We start from the raw sequence: 24777 nt of genomic DNA, 5'->3' as shown, positions 1-24777 counted from the left end.
TAAACCAGTTTATGCGAACAGATCCAATTGCTTTCCTACTTGTTTGTTCCCATTACCACAGCAGGCCCTATTGCGCCAGAGCAGTTGTCTGCATACCCGTGCAACAAACCAGATCGGGGAACTATTCCAGATGAAACCAAGCAGCTTGCTCCATTTTCGTGCCGGCTCATCACGCAGCCACACTCGCGTCAGGACAGAAGCGGCAGCGGCACAGGTCCATGAATGAAAAGACCCCACTCTTTTACAGGCAGCTTAGCAAGTTTGCAAAACCACCAAAAGAGCCGGCAATGACAAAAAAAAAAAATACATCTGGAGAGGGGAGCTGGATCCAGTGAGGCACATCACTGTTTTTCTCACACAGGTTTTAGCCCATTTGGAACAAACGCTTGGCAAAAAGATTTAAACGCAGCACTAAACACATTACGGAGATTCTAGTAGCTGCTTCAGAGTATTTGTGACTTAGGTGGAATATCTAAAAGCACTGCTGGAAACACATGTATGCAGACTAGATGTTAATCTCTAGAATTCGAGCTGTCCTTAATGAAAAGATAATAGGCCAGATTAGCTTTCAACGAAAACAAGAGAAAAGACATCTTGTAATTCTCATTTCTATTTTAATGCTTGTGTTTCGACACATAAAGCCCTATTCAGGTATTTAATTCAAAGTGGATGATTTCAAAGAGAAGCGAGCCTAAGGCAACAACAACGGCCATTGTAAACCCCTCCAATCGCATCAAGACACGAACGAGTACAGCAGCTACCAAGGGTACGAGCCAAAACCCGGCAGCGCGCGGGCATGTGCCTCCCCGCTAACACGGGGGAACGGCGCGGCGGCTTGCGAGGACGCCACGTGCCTGCCACTAGAAATCGAGATTCTTCGCAAACCGCGCCGGACATTCCCCTCTACGTTTTAGGAAAAAAAAAAAAAAAAAAAAAGAAAGATTATTTTTTTTTTAAATCAAAACCATAAACACAACGAAACACCCTATTAAATTAGCTAAACTGCGAATTAACGCCGCCCGCAGGGGCCACGCCCCCCTCCCCGGACCCCCGCCCGCAGTACGCGGGGCTCAGGCCGTTGCGGGGAGGAGGGACGACGACGTGCGGGTTACCACAGCGGCGCCCCGCCACATCCCGCCGCCGCTGTCACCGGCCCCGCCGTGACACCGGCCCCACGACGGTGGGGGGTGAGGGGGACGACGACGACCTCTGCTCCCTCGCCCCCGACCCCCGCCTCGGCTGCCTCAGTTTCCCTTCCGCGGGCGCCAAGCCGTTAACGGGCAGTGGAGGCGGCGGGGCGGGGGGGGGGGGGAAGGGAGGCAGCCGGGGAGGTGCCGGGGGACTCCGGCCGTTGGCGCCCTCTCCGCCACGCAGCGCCGAGCGCGGGAGGGAGGCCTGCGCGCGCGTGAGGGCTCCCGCCCGCCGCGCTACCTTTGGGGGAGGGGCGGCGGGTGGTGGTGGCTGGGACGGGGGGAAGGGGGGGGGGATCCCCCGTAACCGTCCCTAACCGCTACCCTCCCCGCCGCGCCAGCGCCTCGCCCCCCGCTCCCCCGCCGGCCAATCGGAGCGCTGCGCACGTGACGAGCGTTCCCTTCGATGACCTCATCCCTGGTGTGGGATGACGTCAAATTCAAGATGGATGGAATCACGGCGGTGGCAGCAGCGCGCGCGGGCGAGCCGTGAAAGGAGGCGCCGAGGGGGGCAGCAGGGGGGGGCGCGGCTGGCGGCGGAGAGGGTGAGTAACGGCCGCGTCTCGCGCCCGTTTCGGGGGCTGCCCGCGCCGTATGGGTCTCCCCGTGTACAAAGGCGTCTTTTCCTGACGTAACTCTGAGGTGGTTTTTTTTTTTTTTTTCCTTCCCCCACCGAGCGGGGCTACGGTCCCCGGGCAGCGCAGTGCGCCTGCGCCGGTTACGAAACTCGTGTCCTTCGCCTCCGCGCATGCTCCCTTTGCTGTGAGGAAACGGCTGCTGCCGGTTGCGCCGGCACACGCCCGCCACATAGACCTGCCGGGCTGCCTTCTGCGCATGCTCCGCTCCCGCACGCCGCTCCAGCTGCCCCTCGTGCGCCTGTGCCGCGAACCCCTCCCCCTGCCGCCCCCGTCCTCGCCCGGCCGGAATCCCGCGGCACTGCGCCTGCGCGGCGGCCGGAGCCGGGGCAGCGCGTGTCGCCGCTCTCCCTCACGGCGCATGCGGAGCGGCGCCGGTGCTGGGGCGGGAGCGGCGGCGCGGGGGGCGCGGGCGTGCCTGCGTCCCGCAGGGGCGGGGCTGGGCGGGCGGGAAGGAGCGCGCGTCCGCCCGCGTACGCGTGTCCCTGCGTCCCCCTACCTGGGCAGCGCCGCCGGAGGGGGCGGTTGCCCCGCCCCGCCCCGCCGCAACGGCCGCGGGAGGGAGCGGGAGCCGGAGCTGGAGCTGTCGGTGGCACCGGCGCTTCTTCCCCCTCTGCCCGCGGGAGCTGCGGCTCCCGGCTCTCCCCGGGCTCTGCTCTGAACCATAAAACGTGACAGAGGACCCGGGAGGGCTGCGCCTCAGTGTCGTAGGACCTGCCCGGTCTGTCTTGAAGGGAGAGCCGCGCTAGCCCGCGAGTTTCAGGGTGGAAAGCAATCCAGCAAGGTTCCTGCGACGTATAAGTACATGCAGGTATTAAGCAAAGTGTAGTCTTACAAGTCCAAGCGCTCTTCGGCTGTATTATTAATGAGTAGGAAAAAGTGCATCTCCTAGGTTGGTGGAAAAACCCTCTGTGCGGTGTACCCGCATGTGCTATGAAATTGCAGGAAGCAGTGGAAGGTATTTCACCCGATCACAGCTGTCGGAGAAAATTTTACTTTAATGCTCTTTGAAGCCCAAACTGTCATTATACATCCAGATTGGATGCGGCTCATGTAAAGTATCAGAACAACAGGAAAACTTAATCTGAAGGAGTTATTATGAGATAGGAAATACTGTGGAATAAGCTCTTCTTAATAATTAAATGGGACTTGTTTTAAAAGCTATTCAGTTTTTTGTTGTTGGACTCACAGTGGAAGCAAGAGGAAGGTAGGCTGTAGGTATAAGAAGGGATTGTGATGAGTTACACAACTTCTTGTGAATACAGTGAAGATCTTGTAGTTAAGTTATAGTTAACATTTTTATTCTTAGATTTAATATGAAAATAGATTTTTTAAAATATATTTTTGTACAAGAATACTTTCAATATTAAATCAGGAGTAGTAAGTGTGTATGACAGAGAGATTTAGTACCGCTTTATGTTTGTATTGCCTGAATGCTGCCAGTTATAGTGTTCTGTTCTGACTTTCCTCAAACTGACAAACTAGCTCCTTTGACTAAAATTTTCCACCAGGGTTATGCCGATGTTCTTGAGGGGAAGTTTTGAGCAAACTGTAGCAATTGTTTTTATAAACCTTGTTTGCAAAAAACGAATTATGTGGCCATCTCTGAGTGGAAGGAGGTCTGACATCCCTTTCTCGTAGAAATTTTATTGCCGTCATGCTATACGGTTGTAATCTCATAAGATTATTTGGTTTTCTTTACCTGTAGAAAATCACCCAACCTACCTGGATCGTAGAACTGTCATTCTCGGTAGGGACTTGCAGGGAGATGTCACAGAGTACAACCTCTGGAGTTTTCAGCTACAGTGATGCGTACCAGACCAGGATCTATCAGGGGTGTCTCCAGCTGTGAGCTCCCTCAAGCCTACTGGAGCCAAGATCACCCCTGGGGATCAGAACTGAGAGTGGGTGACCACATTTCTTGCTTTCAGTGGTGATCTTGTTCCTCCACTAATTTCAGCATTGCCCCCTGATCCAAAATGGATTAAAGTCATGTTAAAAAAAGATTAAAGTCATTAAAGTTGGATGCTTTTTTTTAGTGCTTAAGGTAACTTATTCTTTAGTATATATTAGCACTCTTACTTAATATCAAAAGAGTTAATAGCTTGTAAGAAGTTCCTGAAGTCCTTTTTGTACTGTACATTTAATGGTAAACAAGCATAATAAATGTGAACGCTTCTTTTTCCTACTGTGTAGGTTCCAGGTTCAGGGTGATACTCTGTCAGCTGACTCAACTTCAACATGCTTCTCAGACGGAGAACCCCCCAGATCACTAGAAGCTTGGCATCACTAAGAGACTGGGTTTTTTGTGTGTGTGATCCTAGAGAATACTGATACACAGAGAATTAAATAGTTGGTGCTCTGACCATCTTCATAGCAATGGCTGACTGTGCTTTCCTTAAGATTAGTTAGAGGCATGCCCAACATTTGGGCTTAAAAGGACGACTTCACAGAAAGCTATGAGCTTTCATACTATATTGAAGTTGTTTGGTTTTGACCTTCAGTAGCTGTCAGGCAGTTACTGTAAAAAAAAAAAAAAAAAAAAAACAAGTAATTTCCAGTTACAATTTTCAACGTTTTGAAAGTTATTTTATCTGCAAAATAGTGATAACTACGGTCTATAAACAAGTGTAGACTTACAGGGTAGAGGAAGGAGGAGCTGGGGAGAGGAAGTTGGGCTGTAACCATCATATGGTTTGTACTGCACTGGGAGGTACTATGCTGTGAGTCACACACTACTGTTGCAGCTGTTTCCAGCTCTCATTGAAATAAATTCTCAACTTTTGAGCAAGTGAGTTGTTTTCTACTACAGTTAATGATGTGAGACCCTTGAAAGGGAGAAAAAAATTTTCAGAGGCAGCAAAATCCTTTGTTGCAAGTGGAAAGACTGCAGTATGCCCTGCCTTAAAATAGAGGCTGTGTGCAGAGGGAGTTGCTTTCCCCAAATGTTTATGGTGTAGATTTAATATTAGTCTATATACTGTAATTTTTTCCCACTTTTTTCCTTAATATTTAAGATAGGAATTCTTCTATATTTTCTTTCATTCTACAGTAAAATAAAAAAAGAAAATCATCTGTCGTCATTGCTTATTGGCTACTTTATGTATTTTATTGTTCTAGAATAGTTCAGGCATATTTTATGAACAAGAAAAGAGTGTTGAGCAACTCTTCTACCTTTCTAAACTCATCCTACCTCTAGCACTACCACTATCAGTTCAGCAATCTTACAGCCCATCAAAAATAAAGTTTTAAAATCACCTAGTGCTGATTGTTGAGGGAGTTTTCCCTCTGAGATTTAGTGAAACACCACACTTCTGTTGTGCACAGTCTTTCCATACAGTTTGTGATGAAAAGGCATGAAAAGTCCTTTGTCCAAATAATTTTTAAAAAATGTTTTAAAATTTGTCCGTTCATATACGGTTAAGTTGCATTCTTCAGGAAAGGAAGAAATATTTTTCCCCTTTTTGTCTCGGGGAATTAATCTCCTTATCCATGTTCCATCCTACATCAGCACTTAACAGTGTGAGTAATCTTTAGGTTGCAATTCGTTCTCAGTAATCTCTTTGATACGTTGTGGTTAGCACAGGGAGAGTTCTTATACGAGGGGGAGCTAGTGTCCCTGTTACCTCCTTGCCCCCCATTCCTCTGACTCACTGATTTCCCTGCGGTACTGTGTGGGTCATGCGTGGGCCAGCACTAAGCCTGACACCACAATGCACTGGAACGAGGAGTCTACCAGTATTCCCAGTGGGGTAAGTGCCCACCAGCTAAGAAAAATTAGAGCTACTTTGGGGTGAACTATTTGACATACTGGTCTGAATGCATTTGTGAGTATCTTAAGAGAATTTTTCAAAAAGACCGTACTTGGTACAGTAAATATGCCTCACAAAAATCGTTTTAAAGTAAATTAAGAAGCATGGAAGGAAAAGCAGCAGAATTACAGTGATTTCCAATCACTGTTTGCTATAACCTAATCTACCTGTTACAACCAAGAGGGATTAGTGTATTTTGTGCCAGGACATAACTGTGAGTACAGTCCTTCAGCTGTTGAGGTCAATAGCCAAATTCCCTGGAAGTTCATTAAGAATAGGACCAGCTGCTTTCTCATAAATACTTTTGAGGAACAAAGAGAAAATACTATTCATGTTCATGGAGGAGGATTTTTAGTATTTTTTTTAAGTATGTGAGACTTTGCCTGCCTCCACATGCACATGGACTTTGAGTAAGCTGAAAATCTTCCACGTGCTATTCATGAGCTTGTAAATCTCTCACATAAAACTCGTAAAATTGCTGTTATCTTTCGCCTTTTACAGCATCTGGTATCGTCTTCCCAGTATCTTGCCCACAATTGATGATGGCTGAATGGAGTTTTCTTTGGATCCCTTCAGTGGGTGGAAGTTACCTCTGTTCCCTGAATCATAAGTTTCTCACTTGACAATTTTCTAGGCCCAGCTTTTATATTAGTTCTGCGTGTTTCAGCTAAAGTGCATAACTTTTTTCCCCATCTCTAGTTTTCTTATAGAAACCTTAGTGTAAACACAATTCTGTTGGTAGAAAAGTACCTTGTATGTGTGTAACTGGCTTCTCTTCCCATCTAAAATAGACTGTGCCTGTAAAAAGCTCCTTTATATTAATAGAGATATGCCCACAATTAGGGTTTGTCATTTTCACTATACCAGCAAAATTAAAAGCAGTATATAGCAAGATTTTATTGTGAGTTACGGCAGTTAAACAAAGAAAGAGTGGCTCATACAGTAAAGCAGATGATGGAATATTATTCAGTTTGGTACGTAAATCTCAGCATTGCCAATAAAATAATAAAGTCAACCTGTAGAAAGAGTACAAGTGTACATGTTTGGTGTGTATTTCGCCTTCTTCAAATTCTTGATTTTGTGTGTCTCTTACCGAAAAAAAATCATATGAAGTATTTCTAGGAGTGAGCTCTTTGTAGTTGTTTAAATTGCATATTCTGCTGTCAAGCCTTTAGGTCTTGTCCCATCAGGGAGTTTAATGGCAATGTTAAAAAACTCAAGAGAACGCTAACTGAAGAACTTCTTAGGGAAAGGGATTTTTAAACTTTTTAGTCTCTTTAGTTTACAGCAATTTGGATGATGAGTTACACACCTTTTAGTTGAGAGGTTGAGGCCAGGACAAATATTTTATGAAACTGTATTAGATGTGCTTTAGTCTTCATGAACTCTTTCAAGAACAATCAGAAAAGCTCACAGCCAGCGCTCATTCCTGCCCTCTCCCTTACATCCAGTAGTTGTGCAATCCCATGGTCAGCTGGATCAGTTTGCTGGTCTGACAGCAAACTAGTCCTTCCCGAGTCGGGGAGGAGACATGGACTGCTCCTTGCAGGAGCAATTCCTGGTTAGACTGGACTGAGAGCAAGATGAAATTGCACCCTCAGCTGCTGCTTGTTTGTAAATAAGAATAAGAAGGACAAGTGGAACTTTGTGGTGTTATCCTGACGTTGTGTAGTTTGCTACAAGTTAGGAGGAGGTATTTTGAGTGTCAACTGGCAAAACTACAGGTATAATCTGAATGTGAAAAGTAGTCTCTAATTGATAAGAGAATTTCTAGTCTATATCAGGATAACGGCTAATTATTTGTCTCTAGTGAAGACAAAAGAGAAGACTGCACAGAATTATAGAATTTCTTCTTTTCCTCTCCCTAAACTTCTGCTTCTGTGTGTTTGGAGGATAAGTAGTTGGAAATTAATACATCAGTTTCACACAGTAGCAAATATATTATTTATCTGATTTTATACCTGCCTTCATACCAGTGAGTTTCTCCTTGCTGCTAACTTACTGGAAATGGAAAACATTTGTCTTTGTGGAGAAAGTTCACAGTATTGTCTGCAGTGGAAAACGGCAATAGCAGTTGATGTCACATTTTGTTAAATCCAGGAGGACAGAATCTCCAAACTTGCAGCAAGAGATTACTCAAATATTTAGTTAGAAGAGTATTATGGAGGTGCAAAAAATCTTGCTCTGCAAGTTTGGAGCATTTACATACAGCTTTTGGGGGTGTGTAGAGGCAGGTGTGTGTCAATATGTGTGGACTGTAGGAGAGCGTCTGTGTTGCAAAGACCGTTGTTGGGAGAAGAGGCATTTGATAAACTGTTGTCAAACTGAAATAATAATCATAGAATCATAGAATGGTTTGGGTTGGAAGGGACCTTTAAAGGTCATCTAGTCCAACCCCCCTGCAAGAAGCAGGGACATCCCTGACTAGATCAGGTTGCTCAGAGCCTCATCCAGCCTGGCCTTGAACGTTTCCAGGGATGGGGCATCCACCACCTCTCTGGGCAACCTGCTCCAGTGTTCTAGAACCCTCATTGTAAACATTTTTTTTTCCTAATATCTAATCTAAATCTACATCCCTCTATTTTAAAACCATTACCCCTCGTCCTGTCACAACAGGCCCTACTGAAGAGTTTCTCCCCATAATAAAATACAGCATAGGATGCTTGAGTGGAAGTTTATGCAGTGTAGGTTTCTTTTGCATCTGAACTCTTGATGCATAATGGGACTTTTTTCCCCCCTTGCGTCTGAAACAGCAGAGGAGTTACGAGAGCCATCAAATCCTCTGCAAAGCACTCAACCGAGTGCAACATTCGTGCATTTACGTGGGGATACCCCTGAAAGTCACTGGCATTGACTTATAAAAGTCAATATGATCCATGTTTCTTTGGGTTTTTTTAGTGAGTTTGCCCCCACCACACTTTTTATGTACGTTTTCCCTGTTGAAACCCCTGTTAAGTCTCCCTTGTTGCCTCTCTCCTCTGTGCGCATTTCCTCTTCCGTCCTTGTATCCTCTGCTTCTAACTGCAGTTTCTCACAGCCCTGGCACCTCCTTGCTGCAACATACCATCTCATTAAGTGTTTCAGAATATAGTCTTTCCCACTACTATCTCCAACATGCTATTAACATAGTGTTCGCTGACAGCTGCGTCGTTATAATGGAAGTCAGCAGGCAACATCAACGTCTTACTTTAGTTACTTGTGTATTTGCAAGTGGAAGCTGTTATGCTGAAATTTTTCACATAAATGTCTGCCTGATTCTGTTTTTAAAGCTTCAGCATTGGTGACTCCATTGTTTCTGAAAGTGAAGTTTCAGGTCGACAAAGCTGATTGAACAACTTGCTGACAAAGAATGGGTGGTTTCACGGCTTCTCTTGCTGCAGCTCCGATGCTCATCTGACCTGAGTGAGCTGATTAAGCTCCTAATCTATAAAATGGCAAACAGATATTAAAAAGCTGGCTTGGTTTTGTTTGTTTCCTGCTTCATTTTAGGCAGCTGCATCAATTTACTGGAAGGTCAAATGAACAGCAGAGCTGGTGAAGGGAAGAGGAGAGTACCACAGGGCTGGGAGGAGGAGATGTGAGAGTAAAGGACAGAGGATAGGAGAGGGAACTACCACTTCAAAGGCAGGTAGCTGTTGAAGATCAGTAGACTGCTGAGCCAAAGAATAAGGTTTTTCACCCTTTGTGAACAGCTTCCCAAGTAGAGCTCTTTTTTTTTTGTAGAAAGTAATTTTGAAATAGTAGAGGGGTTTTTTTCTATCCTTGCTCAAAAATAAAATAGATCTTTTACCAAATATGGTACTGAGGTTTCTGAAATCTAGTTTGCTGAGATTGGTACAGGGCTGTTGAAGATTGACAGTAAAATCTCTTCTTGGCCTCCCAAAGGAAGGCTGCAGGTGCTTCTGCTGCACTTGCCCTTCCAGGGTCTGGAGTCTTGCTGTCACTGTTCCTCCTGAGGAGCAGGAGCTACTATAGCATGACAATGGAAGATTTTCTGATATGCTCCTACTGTTTCCTTGATGTCACCGGAACATCATGGAAGAAAAGAGGAAAGAGCTTTGTTTCCAGTCGGTAGTGAAGATGGCTAGAAAAAAATAGTTGGAGAGGATAGGAGCAGATTATCTGGAGGAAGAGCTGAGGCAGTTAGTGGCAAAATAATCTTCAGATGAGGAAGTATGAGTCCTCAAACACGTGAAGTCAAATTTAATATCACAAGAGACTGCCATAGTTCTGTTATCTAGTTGACAGCTAGGCACACCTTTTGTGCCCGGGCCAAGCGCGGTCAGGCAAGCGTTGGCTTTGATAACAAAGTGTTATAGGGAGTTCTTGTCTTCCTATAGCTGCTCCACTACCACCGTTTCGTGCCTCTTCAGTTATGCCAAAGCAATCATTCTTGAGATTGTGGTTTAATATAAAAATTGTCGAGCATTTGAAAAGAGATACTCTTTGTTTTTTATTTATTGTCTGATCTGCTGTGTGATACAGGCCTGCAAATACTTGTACTGACACGGCTGAAGGAGTGAACTGCAGTGTGCAGAGAAGGTGAACAAAAGAAAGCAGGGATGTCTTGGATCAACTTTGTTACTGAAAAAAATGTTCACATAGTGAAACTTTAATAGATTGCACATTTACTCTGGTAATCCTTGTGCGTTTTTTCACACTTAAGTGTTTCAGGTTTTCAGATGATCTGTGTAAATGTGTTAAAATGATGCTGCAAACCAGTTCTGTTTTTTGTTTCTTAACGTATCATAGCTTGTTTTGTTTCTGACTGTTGTGTTTAAAGGCTATTAAGCTGGAAGTCAAGTACTTGAATTAGGAAATACCAAGATTAAAGCTGCCTTTGCAGGATTAATTTGGTCCCTTGTCATTTGTGTATGTTGCAGCCTTGGTTACTGTTGAAGTGACAGAGTTACATTGCACCAAAGAGCTCTGCCTCCTTCACTGCACAGAAGAGACTGTGCTCTGAGAGAAGGGAAGGAAGGATTGTAGTGGGATGCTTAACTCCATCTTGTGTAATGTAATAAATTGAAGGTGTTCTATGGATAAAAATGGAGAATGTGGAAAGAAGGATGAGTGACTCTTGGAATCTGTTTTAGGCATGTAGATTTTACACCTGTCTGTACTAACAGCATTACTGATGGACAAAGGAACGCGTAGTAATTACATGGTGTTTATTCAGCGAGTCTCTTACACAAGACACAAGGCCTGAGTAAAGCAGATTAAAATGAAAGATTTTGAAAATATTTCAAAACATTTGACAAATATACTCCTTTTCCACTGCGTCCTTGAAGTATGGGTTCTGCAGCAACTTATATTGGGTGTCTGCACAGTACTGTTTTAGTTCAAGTTTCCTTCATAAACACACTGCTGATCTGTTACCTCCATATACCATGCTGCAGCTTGCATCACAGATGAATCACCTGAGTTTACAAACTCAGTTTCTTTCAAAGGAAACTAAAGGAAAAGATGCATTCTTGCAACACATGTTCTCATAATGCTCCAAGTCTTAATGAGTGCTTAGACCACAAGACTGGATTAGGGCCAATCAGACCCCACCACCACAGTGGCACCCACAAAGGAGGTGGGTAGTGCACACCCCACAGACTGTCCTTTGAAGCAAAACATAGAAAGCAAAACAAAACAGATTGGTTTCTCAAATTCATAGAAGCTTGACTGCTTTGCTCTTTTTAGATGGGGTTGCAATTATGCATTATAACTATCTGAAATGAATTAAGGATAAATTAGTGTTTGTGAAATAACACTGCGAGACACTGAAACAGTCATTGAGGAGCCAGATCTGGTGAGGAAATGGAATTCTGCTTTTGCTATTGCTATAACACTGTTAACTTATTCAGTAGTTTCAGGTGTAGAAGTGCTGGCTCAGTCCTGTGGTACGATCAATGCTCTAAGACACTATGCAGCCACTGTAAGTCATTTCTCAATAATATTAATTTAGACTTTGGTCACTTATTTGTATCCATTAGTTGTGAGATTTACCACCCCCATTTATTAATTATGGGATTACAGCTTCTTAATATTGTTTTTTATTTTGATTTCCAGTTTTGCTTGTAAGCTGATGAATAGTGAAAGGTTTTTGTTGTAGTAGCATACATCATGTAGAAATATCTAAAGAGTAGTTTCTCAATTCAGCTGTAAAAAGAAGAGGATTGCTTTTAACAGACATATCATTGACTTGTTTTACTACCACCACAGAGGAAGGTCGTGTAAAACTCTTACAGGTTAACTTAAGAGAATTGTAAGATTTTCTGTGAAAAAAAAGAAAATTGGATACTGCTGATTTCTCTCTGCATGTTCATGTGTACATATATATAAATTTCAATTAATGCCACAGGAGTTTTTTGTTTAAACTGGCTTAAAACCTGATTCTTTTTTATTAAGATCTAATCAGGAGCAGTCAGAGTTATTGAGACATGCTGCACTATGGAGTAGGCTGTGTTTTTAAGCATTTGGAACATAGAGATTTATGCACTGCAGTTTAATTTGTGCTTATTGTACTCTTGGATGCATCCAAGGGTAACTCTTCCTCGAGTATATGGGTTGTGGGCACAAAGTGCTCTTATGCTAATGAATAAGATTGAGAGTTCAGTTCTTTGGTTCTTTTCAGCTAGACAAAGCAACCAGATCCTGTCAGTGCAGTTACAAGTGACATGTATTTGATAGCTAGATATATTAACAACAGTTATTAAATGTAGGCAAACATGATGAGTTAATCTAGATTACAGACAATAATCCTGCTTCCTTCTACCTTCCCAGTATTAATGCCTTTTCCATCATCCTATTAAAAATGACAACAGAACCCCATTAATTTGTTTAGTCAGCAGGAGACTGTCAGGGTTGCTTAGCCTCAGAAAGGCGACTTGGCATAACTAAGTTTTAGATTCCTGATTATCAATACAGTTGTCAAGACAGATCTTCATAAAGCTAAAGCTGAGAAAAAGATGCTCAAGAGTGAAATGATTGAATTCCTTCAGGTGGACAGGTATATTGCAGGAAGAGAACACAGCTCTCCCCCCTCAGTTAGTTAGGTGTAATATTCTTGGTGTAAGATCAGCGATTAACAGTGTATTTGGGAGTGGGCACATGAGCTGGTTCTTCTCCAGCCAGGCCTGTGCCTGGCCCTAGCAGTGTTGTTTTAATTCCCATACCTTTCCTCCAAAGTGTTTCCTTCAGCACTGTTGATGGTGGTTTAGTCAGTTTATGAAGCACAGAGGGATTAGGTGTGTTTACTTTAACAATAGTTCACATAAGACAGCCTACAACTTCTTGTTGTTGTTGTTCTTTTTCAGAAACATCAGAATCATGGAGGGGCTCTTGCATTACGTAAATCCAGCACATGCCATTTCACTTCTAAGCGCACTGAATGAGGAGCGTCTAAAAGGACAGCTGTGTGATGTTGTTCTGATAGTAGGAGATCAGAAATTCCGAGCTCATAAAAATGTTCTGGCTGCCAGCAGTGAATACTTCCAGACTCTGTTCACAAATAAGGAGAATGAGTCTCAGTCAGTGTTTCAACTTGACTTTTGTGAACCAGATGCTTTTGATAATGTGTTAAACTACATTTATTCTTCATCCTTGTTCATTGAGAAAGGCAGTCTTGCAGCTGTGCAAGAACTAGGCTACAGTCTTGGAATATCCTTTCTTACAAACATTGTTTCTAAGAGTCCTCAAGCACCTTTTCCAGCTTGCCCTATTAAGAAAATACTATATCACGATGAAGATGAAAGTAGTTCTCAGAAGAGAAGTGTCATCGTCTGTCAGAACAGAATGGAAGCACAAGCAAAAAGTATAAATCAAACACACCATGATTTAAGCCATACTTCTAAACCTTCACCTTCTGTTGCTGTCAAAACTAGCAGTAGACCACAAGTAACAAAACCAGCTGAAACCCTTCACAACTTATCACTGACTGAGAGGAGATGGCTGAAGGAAAGCCCTGTGAGCTATACCAAGCTTCATGAAACTTCTGGAAGTGTGGAGGATCAGAGCAGAGGTGGTTTAGTGAAAAGAAACACAGTACTGCCTCAAATGCCTTTAGTAGAGAAAGAAATTGCAAGCGATGAACCAGGAAGCAGTGGTCAGCTTTTAAGAGGAAAGGCTGCAGAGATGTCATTAAAAAGACCACGTCCACCAGTCTTGTCTCTGCGTGGCACATCAGAATCTACTTTTTTGTTGCGAGAGGCAGGAAAAGGAAACGGTCAAGGTGAAGACAGGAATTTGCTGTACTACTCAAAATTAGGACTCCTAATCCCATCTAGTGCATCTGGTCCAGAAAATCAAACCATTGACAGAAGTGGACCACTTGTAAAAAGTCTCCTTCGACGGTCACTGTCCATGGACAGCCAGGTTCCTATTTACTCACCTTCTGTTGACCTAAAACCTTCACAAGTATCATCATCCTCCTCACCGGGAACTAACGATTCCCAGATGGCATTTAATGTTGTATCTCAGAAGTCATCCTTGAAAGAGTCATCAGAGAAGTTAGTCATAGATGAAAAACCACAGGTAATACACCCACATCGCCTTAGGTCTTTCAGTGCCTCTCAGTCAACTGATAGGGAGGTTGCTTCCCCTCTCACAGAGGTGCGGATAAAAACTGAACCTAGCAGTCCACTTTCAGATCCTGCAGAAATAATAAGAGTTACAGTGGGTGATGCTTCAGCCTCAACAAATAAAGACTTTCATTTTAAAACTGAGGATGATCACAAGGAACCAAGCAGACTTCCAGCAAAAAGGAGATTTCAAGCTGATAGAAGACTACCGTTTAAGAAACAGAAGGCAGATGAGCAGCGTTCTCCTGGGTCAGAAGATAACTTTGAGGAAGGCTCAAGCCCTACGCACCTTGATGCTGATTTTCCTGATTCTGATGTCAGTAAAGATGAATACAGTGAAATGGAAGAAGCAAGACCAAATAAAAAATTTAAATGCAAGCACTGCCTTAAAATTTTCAGATCAACAGCAGGTCTTCATCGTCACGTTAACATGTATCATAATCCAGAGAAGCCCTATGCTTGTGACATATGCCACAAGAGATTTCACACAAATTTCAAAGTGTGGACGCACTGCCAGACACAACATGGAATTGTGAAGAATCCCTCACCTGCTTCCAGTTCACATGCTGTTTTGGATGAAAAATTCCAAAGAAAACTGATCGATATAGTGAGAGAGAGAGAAATTAAAAAAGCTCTAATAGTTAAACTAAGACGTGGCAAGCAAGGTTTTCAGGGACAGTCTGCTTCACAAGCACAACAAGTCATCAAAAGAAATTTAAGATCCAGAACCAAAGGAGCCTATATTTGTACCTACTGTGGGAAAGCTTATCGTTTCCTTTCACAATTTAAACAGCACATAAAAATGCACCCAGGGGAGAAACCGATCGGAGGAAATAAGGCTCCTAGGCAGAAAGATCATATTCATATTGAAAGTCCAGTAGAAAGCAAAGAAGTTTATCAGTGCCGTCTCTGCAATGCTAAGCTCTCTTCACTTATTGAACAGGGAAATCATGAGCGACTCTGTAGAAATGCTACTGTCTGTCCTTACTGCAGCCTTAGATTTTCTTCTCCAGAGCTGAAGCATGAGCATGAAAGCAAATGTGAATACAAGAAGCTTACTTGTCTTGAGTGTATGCGTACCTTTAAATCATCTTTTAGTATCTGGCGTCATCAAGTTGAAGTTCACAATCAAAACACAATGGCTCCATCGGAGAACTTTTCTTTACCTATCCTGGATCACAATGGAGAAATAACTAGTTTATCAAGACTGCCGCCTCAGTCAGAATCCAATAAAATGAACAATTTTGTTGCTGCAAAGAAAGATAGTGTATTCAGTGATTCTTCAGAACAAATAAATTTTGATTCTGAAGATTCCTCATGCCTACCTGAAGACTTAAGTGTTTCCAAGCAGTTTAAAATTCAGATCAAAGAAGAGCCTGCAGATGATATAGAGGATGAGGTCACTGAAACAAGCAGAGAACCTAAGGAAGTAGTCTCCAAAAAAGATGCTGGTTTGTGGCCCTGTGAAAAGTGTGGGAAGATTTTCACTCTACGCAAACAGCTGGAGCGGCACCAAGAGCTCTTGTGCTCTGTGAAGCCATTTATTTGTCACGTGTGTAAGAAGTCCTTCCGAACCAATTTCCGTCTGTGGAGTCACGTCCAGTCTCACATGTCACAGGCTGCAGAGGAGTCCACAACTAAGGAGCCTGAGATATGTCCACCAGCTAATTCCCCATCACCACCACCCTTACCTCCACCCCTCCCCAAAATACAGCCTTTGGAGCCTGATAGTCCAACAGGCTTGTCTGAAAGCTCCACTACTACTGAAAAATTATTTGTACCACAGGAGTCAGATACACTCTTCTATCATGCTCCACCACTCTCAGCGATCACATTCAAAAGACAATACATGTGTAAACTCTGTCATAGGACTTTCAAGACCGCTTTTAGTCTTTGGAGCCATGAACAGACACACAATTAGCTTTAACAGATACCTTAAAAACCTGGTTCAGTGGAGGCTTTGTTCAGGATCTCAGATGTATGCCATGTAAACTAGAAATTGTAAGAGGATCAAAACAACAATGATGGTAAATTTGGAATTCGTGATGCTGCTTGGATTTGAAGACTAAGGTAAACTAACTTGGTTAGTAGGTAGAAAGCAGAGTAATTTAAAATACTATGGTCTGGGATCTAATAGTGACAGAATAATTTTTATTTCATTTAACACTGAAATACGATCACATCTGGATTGTATGCATGGATCTTCATGTGATGTTGGTGTGTGCGTGTGTATTATATATAAAGTTATATATTAAATGAAAGAGCAACAACAATTTGGATTCTAACTGTGAGTTTATAGTAACCAACTTCGTTAATTTTAATTTTTTTTTTAATTAAAGAAACCAACACACAAGCTCCATATAAATAGTTGCCATGCACTTGCAGTTAGGGAGGAAGTGGATGGAGTGTCTTGCTGTATTGACTTAGGTCTTAGAAACCTTTAGCAATAACAAATAAACCTCAAGTTTGAGTAATCCTGATGTTATTGGATACGAATGTTTGATATTTTAAGGGAACATAGGTTCGTTTTGTTGTTATATGGAACTTGTGCAAATTAAAATAGAATCTGAAGTCAGCAATATTATTACTAAGATTTTATATTAAAAGTAGCAGCAAGCCTGCTTTCAGCCATTTAATTATACGTTTCAGAGGAAAATCGGGGGAGAGGGTACTTTGCTTTACATAATGTCCCAAAGACTAATTTAATATAGATATTTCAGTAGCTAAAGTCATTGTGTGAACAGCCACCATAATGCAAATGGTACTGTTTATAGTATGAACTGAGATTTAATGGATGTCAGACAAGTTTCGTAATTTTGTTTCCACTATTTGTACAACTGTTTGTAATTCTAACTACAAAGGAATGTATAACTATTAAATTTAAAAAAGAGAGCTCATTAAGGGACAGAAGATAAGTTGTGTTCCTACACACATTAATAAGCTTGACTATGAGTACAAAGATATGTTTCAACGAAAACTAAAAATGTAAATATTTATATAGACACCTGTATAAATGAAGAAATACGTATTTGAAATCTGTGTTCAGCATACATATCCAGCTCAAAGCAGAGAAAAAAAATCACACTACAATCGCTGCATTTTATGAATACAATGCATAGAATATTTCTTTCTGCCGCTTTCTATCATTTGTGATGCCGTGTTGCAATTTTCTAATTTGTTGAAAATCATGGTAATAATGGGCTGCAGATATTCTGTGTGGTTCCATTATTTTACCTCAAATCACAACTGGAGTGTTTAGAGTAAGGAGGATCATAGATCTTTACCAGAAGCTATAGTAAGGGTCCAAAATTATTCTGTAAGTAAAAGAAATATTTACCCAGAAGTAGCTGGTAAACTAACAGTGAAAAATTATTCTGCCAGAATTTAAATGTAATGGAGTGAACGTAAATTATGCAAACAGTAGTTATGATCCTGTCTAAATTTACCCCATGCGGGTTGGGAGAGGGGGCTTGCATTCCACACTACCTAGTCAGAGCCCAGTCTGTGTTTCCTGAAAGCAACAGGCATTTGGCCACCAGTTGCAGGGGCAGCAGGAGTGAGGCTTTAATTGTGTATGTAACCATGATTTTTTTTTTCACCGGCCCAAACTCAAAAGGAATTGCAAGCTGACACTAAGATTTAGCAAAATTAAGCACAAGTAACTCCTAAGAATCTGAGGATGAGCACCCTTAGTTAGGCACACAGAAGAGTCGATTTTTCTCAGTGAAAGCCCAAGTGTGTCACCATTTTTTCTATCAGATTTTTTTTTTTTTTAATTATTTTTCCTATAAGTTAAGTTTAAAAGAATTGGCTCAGGAGGGACCCCGGATGTTTTTTCAGCCTCCAAAAAAATGGCATAGTTAGGTTTTGTTTTTTTATTAAAATCTAAAATTGTTACTTAATACTTCTAATAGTAACACGTCCTTTTTTGTCCTCTTTCAGGCAATACGATTATGCTAATTTGTTAGAATATCAGTCAAACTCTTTTGGTGACATTGCAATTAAAACAAGGTACTTGTTCAATAGTGACACTTCTAGTGACTGACTTTTTTTTGTTCCCCCTAATAAGACTAAACCTCTTTCTCACCAGAAACAATTTCAAAATAAAATGGTTATTGCACTTAGAATCATAGAATCATAGAATGGTTAGGGTTGGAAGGGACCTTCAAAGGTCATCTAGTCCAACCCCCCTGCAAGGAGCAGGGACATCCCTGACTAGGTCAGGTTGCTCAGAGCCCCGTCCAGCCTGGCCTTGAACGTTTCCAGAGATGGGGCCTCCACCACCTTTCTGGGCAACCTGTTCCAGTGTTCTATAACTCGCATCGTAAAAAATTTTTTCCTAATTTCTAATCTAAATCTACCCCCCTCTATTTTAAAACCATTACCTCTCGTCCTATTGCAACAGGCCCTACTAAAGAGCCTTTCCCCACTTAACCTAGTTTAACAAAATCAGAAAACCGGAAAGCTTCGCTAAGTATCCTTTAAATGTATCTACGAACTCTGTGCATATAAAATATGAACATGGTTTTGTAAAATGGTTTTTAAGTTTTCACCAATTGTTCCTCTACACAGCAGTCTGAAAGTTTATATGTAGCCTTTTAAAAATCAGCGTGCTTTTTAAAGGAAGATGGCAACTCGTTCAACCTGTGTCATAGTCATCTAGCTTCCGACTGGGATTCTGCTATGTGACATGATGATAAATTCCACACACTTTAAATCAAAAGCTTGTGCAACATCTTTGAGGAAACCTTGACCTTTTTCTTAGTATACTATGTATTATAAAAAATCCATAAAATATTTTTGGTCTAAATAGCCTCCTTCTAAGTTTTTCTTTAGTTGTTTGTTGGGGGTTTTTTTTAAGTTTTGTTTTTAACTTTGAGTGTGTTCTGTGTTTTTTTTTTTAATTCAGTTCCTGTTGTTTAGTAAAGGAATTCAGGATCTCTGAAGTTTAAATATGTAATGTTTATATAGCGGTTCTGGTTTTCTATTAGCTTTTATACAGTGTCTTTAAAAGCCCTTGATAGAAGTGTTTATTTTGGAGAATACGGAATAAATATGCTTCCACTGCTATAACTTTAATATATGTTTAAAAAGTTAAATTATGGAAAAAAAAATGTTAGTTGCTTGTTTATAAATAAAGGTCTTTTGAAGAGTGTCTAGTTTGGCCACAGCCAAAATAAAAGGCAAATTTATTGATATAAAAACCTGTCTTCATCATATTTTGTTTACTTTTGTAGCTGTGTCCTAAAGTTATCTAAAATTAGAGATCTTTTTAAATATAAAAAGTGTTTTCTTTTTTTCCTTGACATTTGTGACAGGAATGTGCAAATCTTTTAACATATAGATTAGAATGTTTAATTCTTTCTTTTTTTTGCTATTTTTATAACCTATCAGATAAATCTCAGAGAACTATCCTGCTTCAGTGGAAGTACAGGGGAAATTTCCATTGCATTTAAGAGGAGCAGGGTTGAGCCATGAAATGTATTTTATTTTGGGACTTTTTTTTCCTTTCAGGCAGTGTGTTGGCAAAGCGTCTAAGCCTATGGTTAAGTTCCATTGAGATCAGTCTTAATTTTTTTAAAATAGGTGCTTAAGTTCTTTGCTAAATTGGGACCATGGTCAACCATTGAAAGTGTGCAATGGCAGAAAAATACCTACGGATTTTTTTTTAAATCCTAGAACCAAAAGTTGAAATTAATTTTCGTCTACATAAAAACTGCATATACAGCTAGGGTATAATTCTGTCGTTTTACAAAACAAAGGACATGAACCAATAATAATACCTTCTTTACTTCTTGTATCTGTGCTTTTCTTTAATTTTATTTTTTTTTAAGGGGGAGCGAAACCCCCTGTGACAGTTAATTGAGCAGATAACCTGCTGAAGCAGTGGGTGACACTAGAGTTTGTCTTGTATTTTTCAGAATGGAGATGGAGCCTTATCTGTGAACCAAAACACCGCTGTAAGAGACTCGTTCCTGCATTTCCTATTTAGGCAGGCCTTCTAGTGACATCCAGATTTTTGTCTGATGTTGTTTGTTTCTTTTCCCCCAAGTAGGACATGCGGGTTTGGTCTAAAGCTACGTGTACTCTGTTTTTGTTCCAAGCTTCCAGTGGTAAAACTAGAAGTTCCTCACGTGGGATAAGGACAGACTATGCCTACCTTCTTGGCACTAACAGTGAGGGTGCAAATAGATGGCATGAGCCTGTGTGCCATGTGCCTATGCTGTTCAGTAAAATTGTTTACATTTTCCTACCAGAAGATTTAGATAAAAATCAAAGCAAGCTTAGGGTTGATATTTTGTTGGGTTTTTTTCAAATGTTGCTGTTAATGAATCAGTGTTAAAATCTTTTTGTTGTTGTTGTTGAACACAGCCTGATAGTATTTTTTAATGTCATTGATTCTTGTTTATTTAAAATGACTTGTGAAAAACTGTACTATATAGCTGTTGTACATTAAGGGACACTTTCAAGAGAAAAGTTGTATACAGTATATGTACTTATCTGTACTAAGAATACTTGATATTAATAAAATCAAAGAATTTAAAAACATTAATTGACTCATAACACTTGAGCTGCTTGGGCATGAAAACGCCTGTTAAGGGCATCCTCACATTGCAAGGATGTCTGAAAAATATGTCTGAATTCTGTGGGCTGAGCTTATTTTTCATGTTACTTTTTCTCTCACTATTCCAGAATAAAGGATTCAATCTACTTTTCCAGTTTCTCAGTGATACACATTACTGTTTAAAGACACAAGCTTCCCACTACTGCAGCAGCATCTTTTTAATTAAAATATGTCCATTAAACCAGAACAAACTATCTTTTTGCAATTTAACATGCAAAATACATATAAAGTACACGTTTTAAGGCTTGTTCTTGACAGTGTCCCTTTTTAAAAAGCAGGAAAATGGGATCACTTCTAGTGCTTGGGTACAGGGGAATAGTTTCTTACAGCTTCTAGAAACTGGAATTATCCCATATATTTGCTATAAAATTTTCCAATCAGTTACACAAATCACTTGTCATTTTAAAGGATTATAGAGGCAAGGCAAAAGAAGCTGGTTTTATAATCCTGTATACCTTATAGTCATTGTATATCAGTTCAGTACACGAGTGTTGAATTTTAATTGAGGATGGGTTTTTACTTTTTTTAGGACTGAGACTTAATAGCTTAGGGTAACCTTTTCTTTAATGTAATGTAAGTCCATTGCTGCTTTGTACAACTTTTTCTACTGTGTGTTTTCTTTACTTAGATCTTGACTAAGAAATGTTGGCGTCCAATAAACTTACACTTTGTTTCTTTTGAATTACTGTGTTTTATACTGGAATCTCTTGGCAAAGTGTGATGTTATTGTACATACCATTGTGTCTGTGGGATAGGAATTTGGTTTATAAAAGAGCATCCTTTGATCTGTTTGTTGGATGTAAATGATAGTTTTTTACATTACTAAAATAATGGCTTTTTGTTTGTTTTAGTAAGTGCCTCAGTGAGTTTTTAATGGAAAATACAAGAAAACCAACTGCTCTAGACAATCTCTTAAAAACTTGAGCACAGCCCAAATTCTGCTTCCTATGCAATCAGTGATTAAAATGGGACTTTGCGGAAGCAAGGTTGCATCAACCGAGTATCTCTTTCATCTAAAACTGGATTGAACCAGGTGTTTGAAAATACACGGTCAGGAATGTTTATGGTATTTTGCAGTGCTGTCATCTAAAGCAGTTTTGCTGCGTGTATTTCCCTCTTCAAAAATCCCTGCGTGGGAATGTACTGTGAGGATTCCCATGATGCAGAAAATGATCTCTGTATCTTTTGAGAGCAGGGTCTACTAGGCCCTTCTCTTCCAAGTAGATGAGATCTATCTTTGAAAACCCTTAGGCCAGTTTTCTCAACTTCTCGGACTCCACATTTGCTGTCCTTTGCCATTTTTAATTTGTGCAATTTGGTTGAACCCAGTGACCAGTTTCACTCACATTCAATAGAGGAAACAAGGTCTCAAGAGTTAGTCTCCAACCAGTTTCATAAAAATCACTGACTGGGTAGCAAAGAATGGTCTTAGAGGGAAGATTAAGATTTGCAGCAAGAGCATGTGCTGAACAGTTAATCTGTGCTTTTTACTGCAGCGCTTTGTCACTGTGTGCATGTGTAGTGTCTTGTCGAAGTAAGCGGAGCAGTAGGTCAGGTGAAACATAGAGCAGAGCTGAAATACCAGGTCTGCCAGATGGTTATAATCAAGGGCTGAAAGGACACTCCAAGCTCAAGAGGATTTGAGCCTTTGTGATGCTCCTTAAATCTCTTTGAAAATAGGGACAACAAAGGGCTCCTGGCGTCTCCCTCTGTGGAGCATCCCTCCACGTCAGAAGTTAGGTCAGCTGTGGAAAAGGCGAAGAGAATGGGGAGAGCTGCTCTCTGACTCATTCACAGAGTGGTAAATCACCAGTGTTTTGCCTGCTTCTTTCTCCTTTCAGCGTAAGGAACTCCTTCAGCTCTTTCTACATCCAGTTAAGATCTACATGCAGTCCTCTCTCTGTTACTGTTGAGTGGTCTGACATCTGCTTAAATGCTTCAGAGAAAATGTCTGCTCTAGGACCATACAACCTGTATTTGACATAAAAGTCAAGAAGCAAACCAAAACGATAAGAAGTTACTGATGCTGTGAACATTGCACCTGTTTTCATGGTTATTTTTTGTTCTAATTCCAGCCATCTGCTTCTAAGACCATTGCTCTGCAAACAAATCCAGTAACTTTACTTACTTCTCCATTCATAGGATGTTTCCAGTTATTGCTCTTTTTTTTTTACTACACAAACACTAACAGAATAATTTTACTACTAGACCTACATGGATAATATTTCTGTTTCCAGTCCTGAAATACTCAGGCAATAGAAAGTTTCAAGGTGTTGGCTGCAATGAAGCAACATACACAACTTTTATTTCCCCTTCATTTTACGTGTGTTGAAAGAGTACTTTGAATGCAAAGCCAGTTTCTGTTAACAAAGAATTTGCTTTAAATTGTCGCTGCAGTTTTGATACAACCCTTAAAAATTTCTTAATGTCTTGTCAATCCAGGACCTAGGATGGATGCAGTTCTTTGCTGTCGTGGAGCCCTGGCTGTAATCATTAGCTTAAGCTGGTATTTTAGGGCACAGGCTCTCATCCAGCAACATGTATCTCTCCAATGAAGTGCACTGGTGTTAAAAATGAGGCGGTGATGAAACAGCACGGCCTGCTAGGATGACTAGCATCCAAGGATGCCTCTGCTGGAAGGAAGAGACCGTGCCGAGATTTGCAGGCTCCGCTGGCAGGTGTCTGGAGGAACAAAGGGCAATGAGCCAGAAGAAGAGGTGGGAGAGAGTAGGATGGCAACAGTAGAAGAACATAGATACAGTAGAGAGCATGCTGTGGCCCTACCAAAAGAACAATAAAAAAATCAGCCTCTGTCTTAAGGTGTCATTTGTGGTGAATAAGGCTCTTTGGTTCCCGTTTTTACCTTTCTTCCCTAACGAACAGCTAGGAGTCCCTGGGGTTTGAAATTTTCTAACCCTTTTTTTTTTGTCTGACAAGAAACTGCTTCCATTCCTTTATGCTATAAAGTCTGGGAAAGAGTTTAAGGGAAGAAAAACTTCCCAAAAGATCATTTAATAATATTTCCTCTGCAGTATTGCACTGGGGGAAGTTTGGGTCCTCTTGGAACAGGCTTTGAAAACTGCATGTCCTGAGGGCTTCACCAGGTGTGGCAACTACACCTGCAAAGACACATTTGCAACTTCTCCACCTCACCACCTGCACCCGTGCTTCCCAAAAAGAGGGGGATCTAAAATCAGAGGAAGATCTATAAAACACTAAATACAGCTCTCTCAACCGCCATCTTCTTTACTCCTTCCTCAGCTGGCTAGTCCTTGGCTTCATGCACATCTCTTGCTCTGCAGGACAGCGTGTGTGGGGCCCAGTTAATGTCAGAACAGGCATGGCTGTTCCCGCCCGTAAGGAGAAAGGGGAAGACTTCCTCCCTGCATGGCTGCCCAGGGCTGTGATTAACAAGGCTGCTGCTATTTGCTGCTGCCTCTTCTTCACTCATCAATCAGTGGAGCAGCCAAATGCCAGAAGAAGGAAACTTAGCTTTGTTAGCTTGCATTCAGGTTACTTTGAAACAAGTAGGAGAAATTTGACTGAGGCATGTAAATGCATGTACATGTTTTTTTTAAAAGCATGAGAAAAAAAAAACCTAAAAATACCAAGCTGTCACTCCGAATCTGGAGGAGAATCACTGATATTAAAAATGATATTTGAAATTGGGTCGTCTTCTAGCAACTATTACTACAAGGCTTAAGAGGGGAAGAACCATATAGAGCCATATAGAACCATATAGAATATTATGGAGATGATCCTGTAATCTATTATGTGTACAGGCACTAGGAGGAGCCAGAAGCAAAAGACTGCAACATTACATCCACCTGAAGAGCCACTTGAAAGTATCATGCAGAAGGTGAACCCCTCTATATATATATGTATATAAAAATATGTGTGTGTGTTTAAATATGGCTCTGTTACACGGCAATTGCTTAGTTTGGA

General features: G+C 41.3%; 1 protein-coding gene across 2 annotated transcripts; it reads left to right on the top strand.

The window, feature by feature from the left end:
• Positions 1 to 1672: 1672 nt before the first annotated feature.
• Positions 1673 to 21514, top strand: ZBTB21 (zinc finger and BTB domain containing 21). 2 transcript variants are annotated; one of them, XM_086765761.1, is made up of 3 exons: positions 1673 to 1735; positions 12945 to 16277; positions 20129 to 21514. In XM_086765761.1, exon 2 carries the CDS (start codon positions 12958 to 12960, stop codon positions 16126 to 16128), a length of 3171 nt encoding a protein of 1056 aa, XP_086621887.1. In that variant the 5' UTR covers positions 1673 to 1735; positions 12945 to 12957; the 3' UTR covers positions 16129 to 16277; positions 20129 to 21514. The 2 variants fall into 2 exon arrangements, with proteins under 2 accessions (XP_086621887.1, XP_086621878.1); XM_086765752.1 differs by having other exon boundaries at positions 12945 to 17779.
• Positions 21515 to 24777: the final 3263 nt, after the last annotated feature.

Source organism: Chlamydotis macqueenii, chromosome 1, assembly GCF_036417535.1.
Source record: "Chlamydotis macqueenii isolate bChlMac1 chromosome 1, bChlMac1.mat, whole genome shotgun sequence".
Lineage (NCBI taxonomy): Eukaryota > Metazoa > Chordata > Aves > Otidiformes > Otididae > Chlamydotis > Chlamydotis macqueenii.
This window is presented reverse-complemented; position numbering and strand designations above follow the sequence as displayed.